We start from the raw sequence: 15330 nt of genomic DNA, 5'->3' as shown, positions 1-15330 counted from the left end.
AACACAACTTTTCAGCGTCTCTGTTTTAGTTTGATGAAAACTATTAAACTTAGACTTGGACAAACTTGAATGATTCACAAGGAAATTGTTCCACACAGTGGCTCAGTTACAAAGGATGGAAAGGACAATGCGGGTATAAAATTTAGTAGTATCTATATGAAATATAACATATGTAATATATGTACAGTATATGATGTATACACTGATATATACCGATACAAAAACATTATGGCCGTTACCGGAGAAAAAGCCATAAATTAACTGCACAGTTTTATAAGCCGCCGGGTTCAAAGTGTAGGGTGAAAAAAATTGCAATTTATATATATATATATATATATATATATATATATATATATATATATATATATATATATATATATATATATATATATATATATATATATATATATATATATATATAGATAGATAGATACACACACAAAATAAATATATATATAAATATATGCATACACCCACAAAATAAATATATATATAAATATATGCATACACACACAAAATATATATATATATATATATATATATATATATATATATATATATATATATATATATATATATATATATATATATATATATACATATATATATATATATATATACACACACATATATATATATATATATATACACACACATTATATATATATATATATATATATACACACATATATACACATATACATATACATATATATATATATATACATACACATATACATACACACACATATATATATATATATATATATATATATATATATATATATATATATATATATATATATATATATATATATATATATATATATATATATATATATATATATATATATATATATATAAAGTCACAGAGGAGTAAGGTGACAGGTAATTGCACATTATTCTGTTTCACAGTCCAGTATTATTGCACTTATCAAGAGGCCATTTGGGATATATTGCACAGTCCAAGGTAGCAGAAAGTGCAGTACTTTAATCATGTTAATAACCCAAACAAAATGTGTTTGGGGAAAAAATGCACCCCATAATAAATATAGTCCTTATGAAAAGGAGACAGGCTTAAAGAGCACACCATTAAAATATTGACGAAGCAAAAGGAGAAGGGGCAAAAGTGCACGCCATAACATTTAGTCCACAATAAGGCTTCTAGCGATGGGCGAGGGAACGGCCAGGACACACTGGGAATGTTCCTTTAGACAAGAAAAACTCTCAACCTCAAAAAAAGCAGAAGATAGAGTAAAAAAAAGATCTAAAGTGACCTGCGACAGAAGCGTGGAAGTTAGGTAGGAGTTATGGACTGCACAGGAAGCGATGCAGCAGCTGTCAGTGCCTTGCTTGCATAGCCCACTGACTAATTAGTACCAGGTGTGGCCAATTAGGCACAGGAGGGAAGAAAACAAAAAACAAAATAATAGGGAAGGCAGGCGAACAACACAAACATAACACCTTCAAAGTTGCGCAAAGTTCAGCATGACACTTAAAGGCCTACTGAAAGCCACTACTAGCGACCACGCAGTCTGATAGTTTATATATCAATGATGAAATCTTAACATTGCAACACATGCCAATACGGCCGGGTTAGCTTATAAAGTGACATTTTAAATTTCCCGCTAAACTTCCGGTTCGAAACGCCTCTGAGGATGACGTATGCGCGTGACGTCAATCATTGAAACGGAAGTATTCGGACACCATTGAAGCCAATACAAACTAGCTCTGTTTTCATGTCATAATTCCACAGTATTCTGGACATCTGTGTTGGTGAATCTGTTGCAATTTGTTCATTGCATTATGGAGAAAGAAGCTGAGCAAGCAAAGAAGAAAGTCGTCGGTGCGAAGTGTCTATTTTGCGAGGGAAGTCAGCAGCAACATGTACACAGCCGGCGCTTCTTTGTTTACATTCCCGAAAGATGCAGTCAAGATGGAAGAACTCGGACAACAGAGACTCTTACCAGGAGGACTTTGATTTGGATACACAGTTGCGATATCGTGAGTACACAGCTGCGCTTCCAAACATTTGATCGCTTGCTGTAACTAGCTTGAGCTAGTAGCTAGGAGCTAGGAGCTAGCATTAGGATTAATTTGTGGCATATTAAATATAAGCCTGGTTGTGTTGTGGCTAATAGAGTATATATATGTATTGTGTTTATTTACTGTTGTAGTCATTCCCAGCTGAATATCAGGTCCCACCCGCGCGCTTCCAAACATTTGATTGCTTGCCCGTACGTGCGTGTCACGTACGTAACTTTGATTAAATATATAAGCTTTATGAACCTTGGGTTAGGTGAACGGTTCTTTGGGCTGAGTGAGTGTGTGTGTTGCGCAAGTGTTTGAATTGTATTGGCGGGTTATATATACGGGATCCCATCCATATTACCCGCTCGAGCTATAACTAGCTCGAGCTAGTAGCTAGTAGCTAGGAGCTAGCATAACAAACACCTAGGTGTTTGTTATGTGGGATTAATTTGTGGCATATTAAATATAAGCCTGGTTGTGTTGTGGCTAATAGAGTATATATATGTCTTGTGTTTATTTACTGTTGTAGTCATTCCCAGCTGAATATCAGGTCACCCCCGCCTCTCACAGCATCTTCCCTATCTGAATCGCTTCCACTCCCCACTAGTCCTTCACTTGCACTTTCCTCATCCACAAATCTTTCATCCTCGCTCAAATTAATGGGGAAATTGTCGCTTTCTCGGTCCGAATCTCTCTCACTTCTGGCGGCCATCATTGTAAACAATAGGGAACTTTGCGTATATGTTCAACTGACTACGTCACGCTACTTCCGGTAGGGGCAAGCCTTTTTTTTATCAGATACCAAAAGTTGCGATTTTTATCGTCGTTGTTCTATACTAAATCCTTTCAGCAAAAATATGGCAATATCGCGAAATGATCAAGTATGACACACAGAATAGATCTGCTATTCCCGTTTAAATAAAAAAATGTCATTTCAGTAGGCCTTTAACTTGTCATTAATCAGCTCGTTAGCTTCCTTTGTTGCTCATAAACTGTCAACTAGAGAGCGACTGAGCGTTATTGGAAGTTACAATACTTTCAGTGCAAACAAAGAAGGCAGTATGGGCAAGTATGCCTGGCGTCAACACAGGACAACGACTAAAAGCCAACCAATTACAGACTTTGCCGCTACGCAGGGTTAATACTTTCTTTTTTTTTTAAGCAAACGTCACGCTGTACAAGAGGATTTGGAGGTGGCCTTAAAGGCCTACTGAAAGCCACTACTACCGACCACGCAGTCTGATAGTTTATATATCAATGATGAAATCTTAACATTATAACACATGCCAATACGGCCGGGTTAACTTATAAAGTGACATTTTAAATTTGCCGCTAAACTTCCGGTTCGAAACGCCTCTGAGGATGACGTATGCGCGTGACGTAGACCGGGGAACACGGGTATGCCTTCCACATTGAAGCCAATACGAAAAAGCTCTGTTTTCATTTCATAATTCCACAGTATTCTGGACATCTGTGTTCGTGAATCTGTTGCAATTATGTTCATTGCATTATGGAGAAAGAAGCTGAGCAAGCAAAGAAGAAAGTTGTCGGTGCGAAACGGACGTATTTTTCGAACGAAGTCAGCAACAACAGTACACAGCCGGCGCTTCTTTGTTTACATTCCCGAAAGATGCAGTCAAGATGGAAGAACTCGGATAACAGAGACTCTAACCAGGAGGACTTTTGACTTCGATACACAGACGCCTGTAGAGAACTGCGACAACACAGACTCTTACCAGGATTACTTTGATTTGGATGACAAAGACGCAGACGTGCTACCGTGAGTATGCAGCTTTGGCTTCTAAACATTTGATCGCTTGACTGTATGTGCGCAACTTTTTTTTTGCGTATGTACGTAACTTTTTTAAAATATATAAGCTTTATGAACCTTGGGTTAGGTGAACGGTCTTTTGGGCTGAGTGATTGTGTGTGTTGATCAGGTGTTTGAATTGTATTGGCGTGTTCTATGGAGCTAGGAGCTAGCATAGGAGCTAGGAGCTAGCATAACAAAGACGTAGGTGTTTTTATGCAGGATTAATTTGTGGCATATTAAATATAAGCCTGGTTGTGTTGTGGCTAATAGAGTATATATATGTCTTGTGTTTATTTACTGTTGTAGTCATTCCCAGCTGAATATCAGGTCACCCCCGGCTCTCACAGCATCTTCCCTATCTGAATAGCTTCAACTCCCCACTAGTCCTTCACTTGCACTTTACTCATCCACAAATCTTTCATCCTCGCTCAAATTAATGGGGAAATCGTCGCTTTCTCGGTCCGAATCTCTCTCACTTCATGCGGCCATCATTGTAAACAATAGGGAACTTTGTGTATATGTTCAACTGACTACGTCACGCTACTTCCGGTAGGGGCAAGCCTTTTTTTAATCAGATACCAAAAGTTGCAATCTGTATCGTCGTTGTTCTATACTAAATCCTTTCAGCAAAAATATGGCAATATCGCGAAATGATCAAGTATGACACATAGAATAGATCTGCTATCCCCGTTTAAATAAAAAAAATTCATTTCAGTAGGCCTTTAAAACAATATAAAAAACTTTGTTATTTAAATGACAAACACTAAATATTAGGGATGTCCGATAATGGCTTTTTGCCGATATCTGATATGCCGATATTGTCCAACTCTTTAATTACCGATACCGATATCAACCGATACCGATATCAACTGATATATACAGTCGTGGAATTAACACATTATTATGCCTAATTTGGACAACCAGGTATGGTGAAGATAAGGTACTTTTTAAAAAAATGAATCAAATAAAATAAGATAAATAAATTAAAAACATTTTCTTGAATAAAAAAGAAAGTAAAACAATATAAAAACAGTTACATAGAAACTAGTAATTAATGAAAATTTGTAAAATTAACTGTTAAAGGTTAGTATTATTAGTGGACCAGCAGCACGCACAATCATGTGAGCTTACGGACTGTATCCCTTGCAGACTGTATTGATATATATTGATATATAATGTAGGAAGCAGAATATTGATAACAGAAAGAAATGGGGGGAGGGGGGTTTTTTGGGTTGGTGCACTAATTGTAAGTGTATCTTGTGTTTTTTATGTTGATTTAATAAAAAAAATAAAAAATAAAAAAAATAAAAAGATACAGATAATAAAAAAAACGATACCGATAATTTCCGATATTACATTTTAACGCATTTATCGGCCGATAATATAGTAATTACCTAACGTTACATTATTATTTTCCATAACAATTTAGCCCCCTCCACAATATTAACCCGACGTTAAAACAGAACTAGCTATTTATTGATTAGCAATTGCCGCATCATGTAACATTAGCTTAATGCTAAAAAGCCAGGGCACTATCACATTCTGTAACAGACAAATAATTTCATGTGGGCTAACGTTACTCGTATACCTGCTACCTCTGTCTTTTTCTCGTCTCTCCTCTTCTTTTCTCTTTTTTATTCCCTGGGCACCTGACAGTTTTGGCCGTTTTGACATTTGCGGTGACGTCCAAAAAGAGTCATGATACGGGAAGGGAGGGGGCGCACCGTGCGGGGGAGGGGGGGGGGGGGGCGTAATGTTGTAACAAATAATATTTCTATTAAATAGGCTTTACTTTGCATTTTAATTAACGTGGGATTATTTTTTGCATTTAGAAATAATAGTACCAACTTTTTTTTTTTTTTCCTCCAACATTTGTGGCACTGGAGTGGACGGCGCCCTTAGCATTTGCCTATACGGCCTATGCCACAGGCATATAACCTGACACTTATAGTCCAGGAAATTCGGTACTGTTATTTTTTTAAAGTTTAATTTGCCGGAATAATATGCAAACTTTTGCAGCACAATGCAATCATTTAGTGTCTTTAGAGGGGAAAAAAATCAACATGAAGACTTTTCTGGACGCTGACTAGTCTTGACTTTTATCCCTCATCATCTTTTATGAGGCGTGGCGTCTCCAGTCGCCCCGGAGACGTTCTGACAGCATCCGAACGGAGACCACACAAGGTCACCTCGCTGCTCGCCGACAACGAGGCTGGCGGCGCGGCCGCCCACCGAGATCGTAGGCTGACAACAAGGTCGACGCATTCAGGCTGCGTGCAGACGGAACACGGCGCCGAACAGCCCGGTGTAACCACGCGGAGATCTTCATCGATACTTGCTATTGACATCGTGACTCCTCAAGTGTCGGCGGGCATCGCTGACTTGGGAGTTGAATGAAAGTTGTTTGAGGAGCACAGAAAGTGACATTTTCTGCTCTGCAAGTATGAACAGTGTGAAGTATTTCTTGTATATGAACGAGACGGAGGACAATATGAATATTATTACGTTGTAATTACTTCCTGAGGGAGTATGAAGTGTACTCGCACAAAGTTACCAAAGTTCTGTAAGTGCCTAACGACGTACAGTTGTGGGGGGGGAACAAACTTTTATTAACTATAGCTGCACTCACACTTGTCGTTCAGGTCGCTGGTTTGGACCGAAAATGCACTGCAAAAAGTGAAATCTGAGTAAGATGAAATATGTCAAATGAGGGGGATATTTGCTTATTTTCTGTCTGATAAGATCATTCTTCTCACTGAGCAGATTTTATGTTAGAGTGTTTTACTTGTTTTAAGGGTTTTGGTCCTAAATGATCTCAGTAAGATATTACAGCTTGTTGCTGAGATTTGATGAGCTATATTGAGTAAAACATGCTTGAAACTAGAATATCAACTGTTGCAAAGCTGTGTCATCAACACTCACAAGTATAAATCTACTTTTTTAAAGGCCTACTGAAAGCCACTACTAGCGACCACGTAGTCTGATAGTTTATATATCAATGATGGAATCTTAACATTGCAACACATGCCGATACGGCCGGGTTAACTTATAAAGTGCAATTTTAAATTTCCCGCAAAACTTCCGGTTGAAAACGTCTATGTATGATGACGTATGCGCGTGACGTCAATAGTTAAACGGAAGTATTGGTACACCTTTGAATCCAATACAAAAAAGCTCTGTTTTCATCTCAAAATTCCACAGTATTCTGGACATCTGTGTTGGTGAATCTTTTGCAATTTGTTTAATGAACAATGGAGACTGCAAAGAAGAAAGCTTTAGGTGGGATCGGTGTATTAGCGGCTGGCTGCAGCAACACAACCAGGAGGACTTTGACTTGGATAGCAGACGCGCTAGCCGACGCTAGCCGCCGACCGCATCGATGATCGGGTGAAGTCCTTCGTCGCTCCGTCGATCGCTGGAACGCAGGTGAGCACGGGTGTTGATGAGCAGATGAGGGCTGGCTGGCGTAGGTGGATAGCTAATGTTTTTAGCATAGCTCTGTGAGGTCCCGTTGCTAAGTTAGCTTCAATGGCGTCGTTAGCAACAGCATTGTTAAGCTTCGCCAGCCTGGAAAGCATTAACCGTGTATTTACATGTCCATGTTTAATAGTATGTTGATCTTCTGTCTATCCTTCCAGTCAGGGTTTATTTCTTCTGTTTCTATCTGCAGTTAAGCCCGATGCTATCACGTTAGCTCCGTAGCTAAAGTGCTTCGCCGATGTATTGTCGTGGAGATAAAAGTCACTGTGAATGTCCATTTCGCGTTCTCGACTCTCATTTTCAAGAGGATATAGTATCCAGGTGGTTTGAAATACAAATCCGTGATCCACAATAGAAAAAGGAGAAAGTGTGGAATCCAATGAGCCAGCTTGTACCTAAGTTACGGTCAGAGCGAAAAAAGATGCGTCCTGCACTGCACTCTAGTCCTTCACTCTTACGTTCCTCATCCACGAATCTTTCATCCTGACACAATTAATGGGGTAATCGTCGCTTTCTCGGTCCGAATCGCTCTCGCTGCTGGTGTAAACAATGGAGAAATGTGAGGAGCCTTTCAACCTGTGACGTCACGCTACTTCCGGTACAGGCAAGGCTTTTTTTTATCAGCGACCAAAAGTTGCGAACTTTATCGTCGATGTCCTCTACTAAATCCTTTCAGCAAAAATATGGCAATATCGCGAAATGATCAAGTATGACACATAGAATGGATCTGCTATCCCTGTTTAAATAAGAACATTTCATTTCAGTAGGCCTTTAAAGTCATCATTTTTTACTTCAAGCATATAAAAAAAAATCATGATTTTGACACAATTGTGTCTCATAATTAAAACAGATGACAGCCAAATGGACTTTGCAGTTTTATTTTCAATGAAACAATAGAAAACACGTACTCATATAGTAGTACAGTTGGCACAGTACAGTAAACTGACAGTTAATATTTAAACATTTAACATTTGTAACAATTTTGAACAGAAAAAGTTCATGCACATTCAGATAAATTCGTCAAAATTACAATTAAAAACATTTTGGCCGGGTGCCAGCTGTATATATGCGCGCTAATTGACTGAAAGAGCACGCACTTGGCGCGATGATGTCATGTTGTCGATGGAGAAATGCATTTTTAAACGGCTAGGAGACCCCGAGAGTAACAAGCGGTTGCCTTGTTGCCTTTCTATTAAGAACAATAAACTAGTTTTTAGTATAAGTTTGCTGGTTTCAAGAAATGTAATGCCGAGCGCATATCATTACGTCAAGATAATGGCACTAGCATTTACTTCATTTAAGAATATTTTTCAACATACTGAGCGAAAAGGTCTCTTTTTTTTTCTACCAAGAAAAGTACACTTGTTATTAGTGAGAATATACTTATTTGAAGGTATTTTGGGGTTCATTGAGGTTAGCTAATTTTACTTGTTTGGAAAGTTTTGACAAGCCAAATTTTCTTGTTCTATTGGCAGATCATTTTTCTTAGTTCAAATAAAATACCCCTCATTTTTGTATTTTTTTTTTCTTGTTTTTGAACACTGACTTTTTGCAGTGTGCAACGAAAAGTTAGTGCAGTTCGCTTTGGGTTCACACTGGTTTTGCTGGCACTGGACCAGAGTAAATAACTTAGTGTGCATAAAGGAAGGACTTCATTACAAGTTAAGTTAAAGTACCAATGATAGTCACACACACACTAGGTGTGGCAAAATTGTTCTCTGCATTTGACCCATCACCCTTGATCACCCCCTGAGAGGTGAGGGGAGCAGTGAGCAGCAGCGGTGGCTGAATCATTTTTGGTAATTTAAGCCCCAATTCCAAGCCTTGATGCTGAGTGCCAAGCAGGGAGGTAATGGCTCCCATTGTTATAGTCTTTGGTATGAATTGATTAACGTGGACCCCGACTTAAACAAGTTGAACAACTTATTGGGGTGTTACCATTTAGTGGTCAATTGTACGGAATATGTACTGTACTGTGCAACCTACTAATAAAAGTTTCAATCAATCAATCAATCAATCGGCCGGGGTTTGAACTCACAACCTACCGATCTCAGGGCGGACACTGAGTAGGTATGTACTGAGTAGGTATTGGACAGCCTATGTGACTGACTCGAATACTTCCCAACCAAAAGGCTGTCGGCCGGGTATAATGTGTTGTTTTTATATTCTGCTTACCGAATTCTGTACTTTCAATACCGTATTTTCAAGACTATAAGACGCGCTTAAATCATTTTTTTAAACTCAAAACTCAACAGTGGCCTTATGACCCAGTGTGGCTAATGTACAAAATAATTCTGGTTTTGCTTACTGAAGCAATTTTGTTTGGTACATGTGTAAATGATAAGTGTGACCAGTAGATCACACATAAGAGATACGTGTAGACTGCAATATGACTCTAAAAGTAAACAACACCAACATGTTATATGTTCAATTGAAAATATAGAACATTACACACGGCGCTCAAAAATATATCAAAATGTTTTAGTACGACTTTGGTGAGCTATGAAGCCACACCTCTTGATGGATTGTCGGTGCATTAAACATAGGAGTATTATTATGGTGTGTGTATAAGGTAAGACATATTATCTGCCGTTTTTGTTTCACAATATTATGCAAAAGAAACTTTTCCTACCTTCTGGTACCTGCTGATCTGTATTTGGGATTTGCATTAGTCCTAAAAAATTGCGCGCCTCTGCCTTTGTGATCCGTTAGACTACTAGTTAACGCCGAAACTAACGGTGTTACAGTAACGCGTTACTTTGTAACGCGTTAGTCCCAACACTAACTAAATGGTCCCATTTACCATTTACCATTTATCCAGCTTAGTGTAGACATAGCCTAAGCAAGCTTCTTACAAACCCTGTTTCCATATGAGTTGGGAAATGGTGTTAGATGTAAATATAAACGGAATACAATGATTTGCAAATCCTTTTCAAGCCATATTCAGTTGAATATGCTACAAAGATAACATATTTGATGTTCAAACTCATAAAATTTTTTTTTTTTGTTGCAAATAATCATTAACTTTATAATTTGATGGCAGCAACACGTGACAAAGAAGTTGGGAAAGGTGGCAATAAATACTGATAAAGTTGAGGAATGCTCATCAAACACTTATTTGGAACATCCCACAGGTGAACAGGCTAATTGGGAACAGGTGGGTGCCATGATTGGGTATAAAAGTAGATTCCATGAAATGCTCAGTCGTTCACAAACAAGGACGGGGCGAGGGTCACCACTTTGTCAACAAATGCCTGAGCAAATTGTTGAACAGTTTAAGAAAAACCTTTCTCAACTAGCTATTGCAAGGAATTTAGGGATTTCACCATCTACGCTCCGTAATATCATCAAAGGGTTCAGAGAATCTGGAGAAATCACTGCACGTAAGCAGCTAAGCCCGTGACCTTCCATCCCTCAGGCTGTACTGCATCAACAAGCCACATCAGTGTGTAAAGGATATCACCACATGGGCTCAGTAACACTTCAGATACCCACTGTCAGTAACTACAGTTGGTCGCTACATCTGTAAGTGCAAGTTAAAACTCTCCTATGCAAGGCGAAAACCGTTTATCAACAACACCCAGAAACGCCGTCGGCTTCGCTGGGCCTGAGCTCATCTAAGATGGACTGATACAAAGTGGAAAAGTGCTCTGCGGTCTGACGAGTCCACATTTCAAATTGTTTTTGGAAACTGTAGACGTCGTGTCCTCCGGACCAAAGAGGAAAAGAACCATCCGGATTGTTATAGGCGCAAAGTGTAAAAGCCAGCATGTGTGATGGTATTGGGGTGTATTAGTGGCCAAGACATGGGTAACTTACACATCTGTGAAGGCACCATTAATGCTGAAAGGTACATACAGCTTTTGGAGCAACATATGTTGCCATCCAAGCAACGTTGTCATGGACGCCCCTGCTTATTTCAGCAAGACAATGCTAAGCCACGTGTTACATCAAGGTGGCTTCATAGTAAAAGAGTGCGGGTACTAGACTGGCCTGCCTGTAGTCCAGACCTGTCTCCCATTATGAAGCCTAAAATAGCAGAAGGGAGACCACCGGACTGTTGAACAACTTAAGCTGTACATCAAGCAAGAATGGGAAAGAATTCCACTTAAAAAATGTGTCTCCTCACTTCCCAAACCTTTACTGAGTGTTGTTCAAAGGAAAGGCCATGTAACACAGTGGTGAACATGCCCTTTCCCAACTACTTTGGCACGTGTTGCAGCCATGAAATTCTAAGTTTATTATTATTTGCAAAGAAAAAATAAAGTTTATGAGTTTGAACATCCAATATGTTGTCTTTTTTAGTGCATTCAACTGAATATGGCTTGACAAGGATTTGCAAATCATTGTATTCCGTTTATATTTACATCTAACACCATTTCCCAACTCATATGGAGACGGGGTTTGTACATGAGTTGCCTCCATTCAGCCTTTGCAGGTAGCATAAATCTCCTTTCACACAAATAGAAAAAAAGGCACACAAAAATCCGGCGGACAAGCCCCACACGGTGCCTTATTTTATCTTCAGGGAGTTGGCGAGCAGACAAGCAGCAACAGCGCGAGTGCACGGCATGCACAAGTCCAGCGGGCGACGGGTCGATGCAGAGCTTATTGACAAGCACAGTCGCCCCGCATGCGGCGTACGCTGGCATTGTTATGCTAAAACTTCCTCACAATGGCAGGGAAAATGGCCTGGTTTTTAGCATTGGCTAACTTTGGGCAAACAGCTTGTCAGGTGAGAGCCAACAACAACAACAACAACAACAACACTTCCTGCTGCTCATTTCTTCAATATTCCCATTCAGTGCGCACATTTTGTCCAAGTCGCTAATAGTGTCCAATTGTTAAAAGTAGCGGACGAGGGACGGGTGTGCATGTGTGATGTGCAGATGGACGGCGGGACCAGGCGGGTGGGGTGCCAGACGGACAGACTGGAGCCCACAATGCTTAGTCAAAGTCCCTTGTGGGATACAGCGCCACCTTCCCCCACCAAACGCTTCAATGGCGGCGATTTGGAGCTGGAAGAGGCGATCGTTGCCATCTGCTGTGGAGACTTTTATTGAAGCAACACCCTTCCTTGTGTGAGGAGGGTTTTTAAGGTGAAGGTTCGAGCTTCCCAGAGGGGTTACATGCTCCGGAAAGAACTCCAAGTTCAACACAGAGTTGTTTTTTTCTCATTTATCAACGAGAAAAAGCATGTGGCTGAGATGTCTAAGGTGTCCTGTCGCTCATAATCAAAAACGTATTTTAGTAGTCATTCCTGCATTAAATTAGTGTTACATTTTTTAATATAAAAAAAAAAAAAATGTAGTGTTGTCTCGATACCAATATTTTGGTACCAGAACCTAAATGTATGTCGATACTTTTCGGAACATTTCTAAATGAAGGGTACCACAAAAAATTGCATTATTGGCTTTATTTGAACAAAAAATCTTAAGGTACATTAAACATATGTTTATTATTGTCATTTTCTTAAATGAAATAGTGAACATAGTAGAGCAGGGGTCACCAACGCGGTGCCCGCGGGCACCAGGTAGCCCGTAAGGACCAGATGAGTCACCCGCTGGCCTGTTCTAAAAATAGCTCAAATAGCAGCACTTACCAGTGAGCTGCCCCTATTTTTTAAATTGTATTTATTTACTAGCAAGCTGGTCTCACTTTGCCCGACATTTTTAATTCTAAGAGAGACAAAACTCAAATAGAATTTGAAAATCCAAGAAAATGTTTTAAAGACTTGGTCTTCACTTGTTTAAATAAATTCATTATTTTTTTTACTTTGCTTCTTATAACTTTCAGAAAGACAATTTTAGAGAAAAAAATACAACCTTAAAAATGATTTTAGGATTTTTAAACACATATACCTTTTTACCTTTTAAATTCCTTCCTCTTCTTTCCTGACAATTTAAATCAAAGTTCAAGTAAATGTATTGTTTTTTTATTGTAAAGAATAATAAATACATTTGAATTTAATCCTTCATTTTAGCTTCTGTTTTTTCGACGAAGAATATTTGTGAAATATTTCTTCAAATTTATTGTGATTAAAATTCAAAAAAATAATTCTGGCAAATCTAGAAAATCTGTAGAATCAAATTTAAATCTTATTTTAAAGTCTTTTGAATTTATTTTCATATTTTTGTTCCGGAAAATCTAGAAGAAATAATGATTTGTCTTTGTTAGAAATGTAGCTTGGTCCAATTTGTTATATATTCTAACAAAGTGTAGATTGGCTTTTAACCTATTTAAAACATGTCATCCAAATTCTAAAATTAATCTTAATCAGGAAAAATTACTAATGATGTTCCATAAATTATTTTTTTAATTTTTTCAAAAAGATTCGAATTAGCTAGTTTTTCTCTTCTTTTTTTCGGTTGAATTTTGAATTTTAAAGAGTCGAAATTGAAGATAAACTATGTTTCAAAATTTAATTGTCATTTTTTTCGTGTTTTCTCCTCTTTTAAACCGTCCAATTAAGTGTAAATATCATTAATTATTAATAATAACATAGAGGTACATTGAGCAAATTGGCTATTTCTGGCAATTTATTGAAGTGTGTATCAAACTGGTAGCCCTTCGCATTAATCACTACCCAAGAAGTAGCTCTTGCTTTCAAAAAGGTTGCTGTCCCCTGTAGTAGACAACTTGTCTTTTAGTAGTAAGTAAACAAACAAAGACTCCTAACTAGTCTGCTGACGTATGCAGTAACATATTGTGTCATTTATACACCTATTATTTTGTCAACGTTATAAAGGACAAGCTGTAAAAACAGATTATTAATCCACTTGTTCATTTACTGTTAATATCTGCTTATTTTCTCTTTTAACATGTTCTATCTACACTTCTATTAAGATGTAATAATCACTTATTCTTCTGTTGTTTGGATGCTTTACATTAATTTTGGATGATACCACACATTTAAGTAGTTACAGGATCATACATTGGTCATAATTTAAGTCCTCGTGTGTCCAGGGACGTATTTCTTGAGTTTATAAACATAATATGAATTTAAAAAGAAAAAGATTTTATGACGATTAAAAATACTGGTGTACTCATAGTAGTATCGACGAGATACGCTCTTGTACTTGGTATCATTACAGTGGATGTCAGGTGTAGATACACCCATGGCATTTGTTTACATTGTGAGCTACTAGGCTTTAAACTATCAAAGACTGTCACGGTGGCGCAATCTGATTGTTGCCGTGACCACAGGATGCAGAGACGGTAGGCAATGTGCAGATATGAAGGTCGTTTCATTATCAACCAGGCGGGCAACAATCAAAAACAGCGAAACGGTGTCGCAAGTAAGGCCCTGGTAGACAGACATCCCCCTGATTAACGATCAGAGGCAGGTGAGTCACCTTATCACTAATCAATAGCAGGTGTGAAGAACATAAAGTCACTGCAAGACATAACCAAAACAGGAAGTGCAACAAAAATACGAGCGCTAGACAGAAAGAAACCCGGAAAAATAACCCAAAAACTGTCATGTAGCTCGTGACAACAGCACCCGAAGACCAACCCTATCACGGAGATGTTGTCACACACCATGGCATCATGCTTAGTGGCCTAGTGGTTAGAGTGTCCGCCCTGAGATGGGTAGGTCGTGAGTTCAAACCCCGGCCGAGTCATACCAAAGACTATACAAATGGGAGCCATTAACTCCCTGCTTGGCACTCAGCATCAAGGGTTGGAATTGGGGGTTAAATCACCAAACGTTATTCCTGGGCGCGGCCACCGCTGCTGCTCACTGCTCCCCTCACCTCCCAGGGGTGATCAAGGGTGATGGTCAGATGCAGATAATAATTTTGCCACACCTAACAAAAAGTGAAATCTAAGTAAGATGAAATATGTCAAATAAGGGTGATATTTGCTTATTTTCTGTCTGATAAGATCATTCTTCTCACTAAGCAGATTTTATGTTAGAGTGTTTTACTTGTTTTAAGTGTTTTGGTCCTAAGTGATCTCAGTAAGATATTACAGCTTGTTGCTGAGATTTGATGAGCTATATT

At 38.5% G+C, this 15330-nt stretch overlaps 1 protein-coding gene across 1 annotated transcript in view; it reads left to right on the top strand.

Annotated features, from left to right (window-relative positions):
* Window positions 1–12213: 12213 nt before the first annotated feature.
* The window catches only part of LOC133641179 (protein Daple-like), a 45809-nt gene continuing 42692 nt past the window's right edge, over window positions 12214–15330 (top strand). The window contains exon 1 of the mRNA XM_062035112.1: window positions 12214–12357. Coding sequence (XP_061891096.1) covers window positions 12214–12357 — 144 coding nt within the window. The remainder of the gene's footprint in view (window positions 12358–15330) is intronic.

This window comes from Entelurus aequoreus, linkage group LG23 (assembly GCF_033978785.1).
Source record: "Entelurus aequoreus isolate RoL-2023_Sb linkage group LG23, RoL_Eaeq_v1.1, whole genome shotgun sequence".
NCBI lineage: Eukaryota > Metazoa > Chordata > Actinopteri > Syngnathiformes > Syngnathidae > Entelurus > Entelurus aequoreus.
Note: the sequence above shows the minus strand (reverse complement) of the source record. Positions and strands in the feature narration are given on the sequence as shown.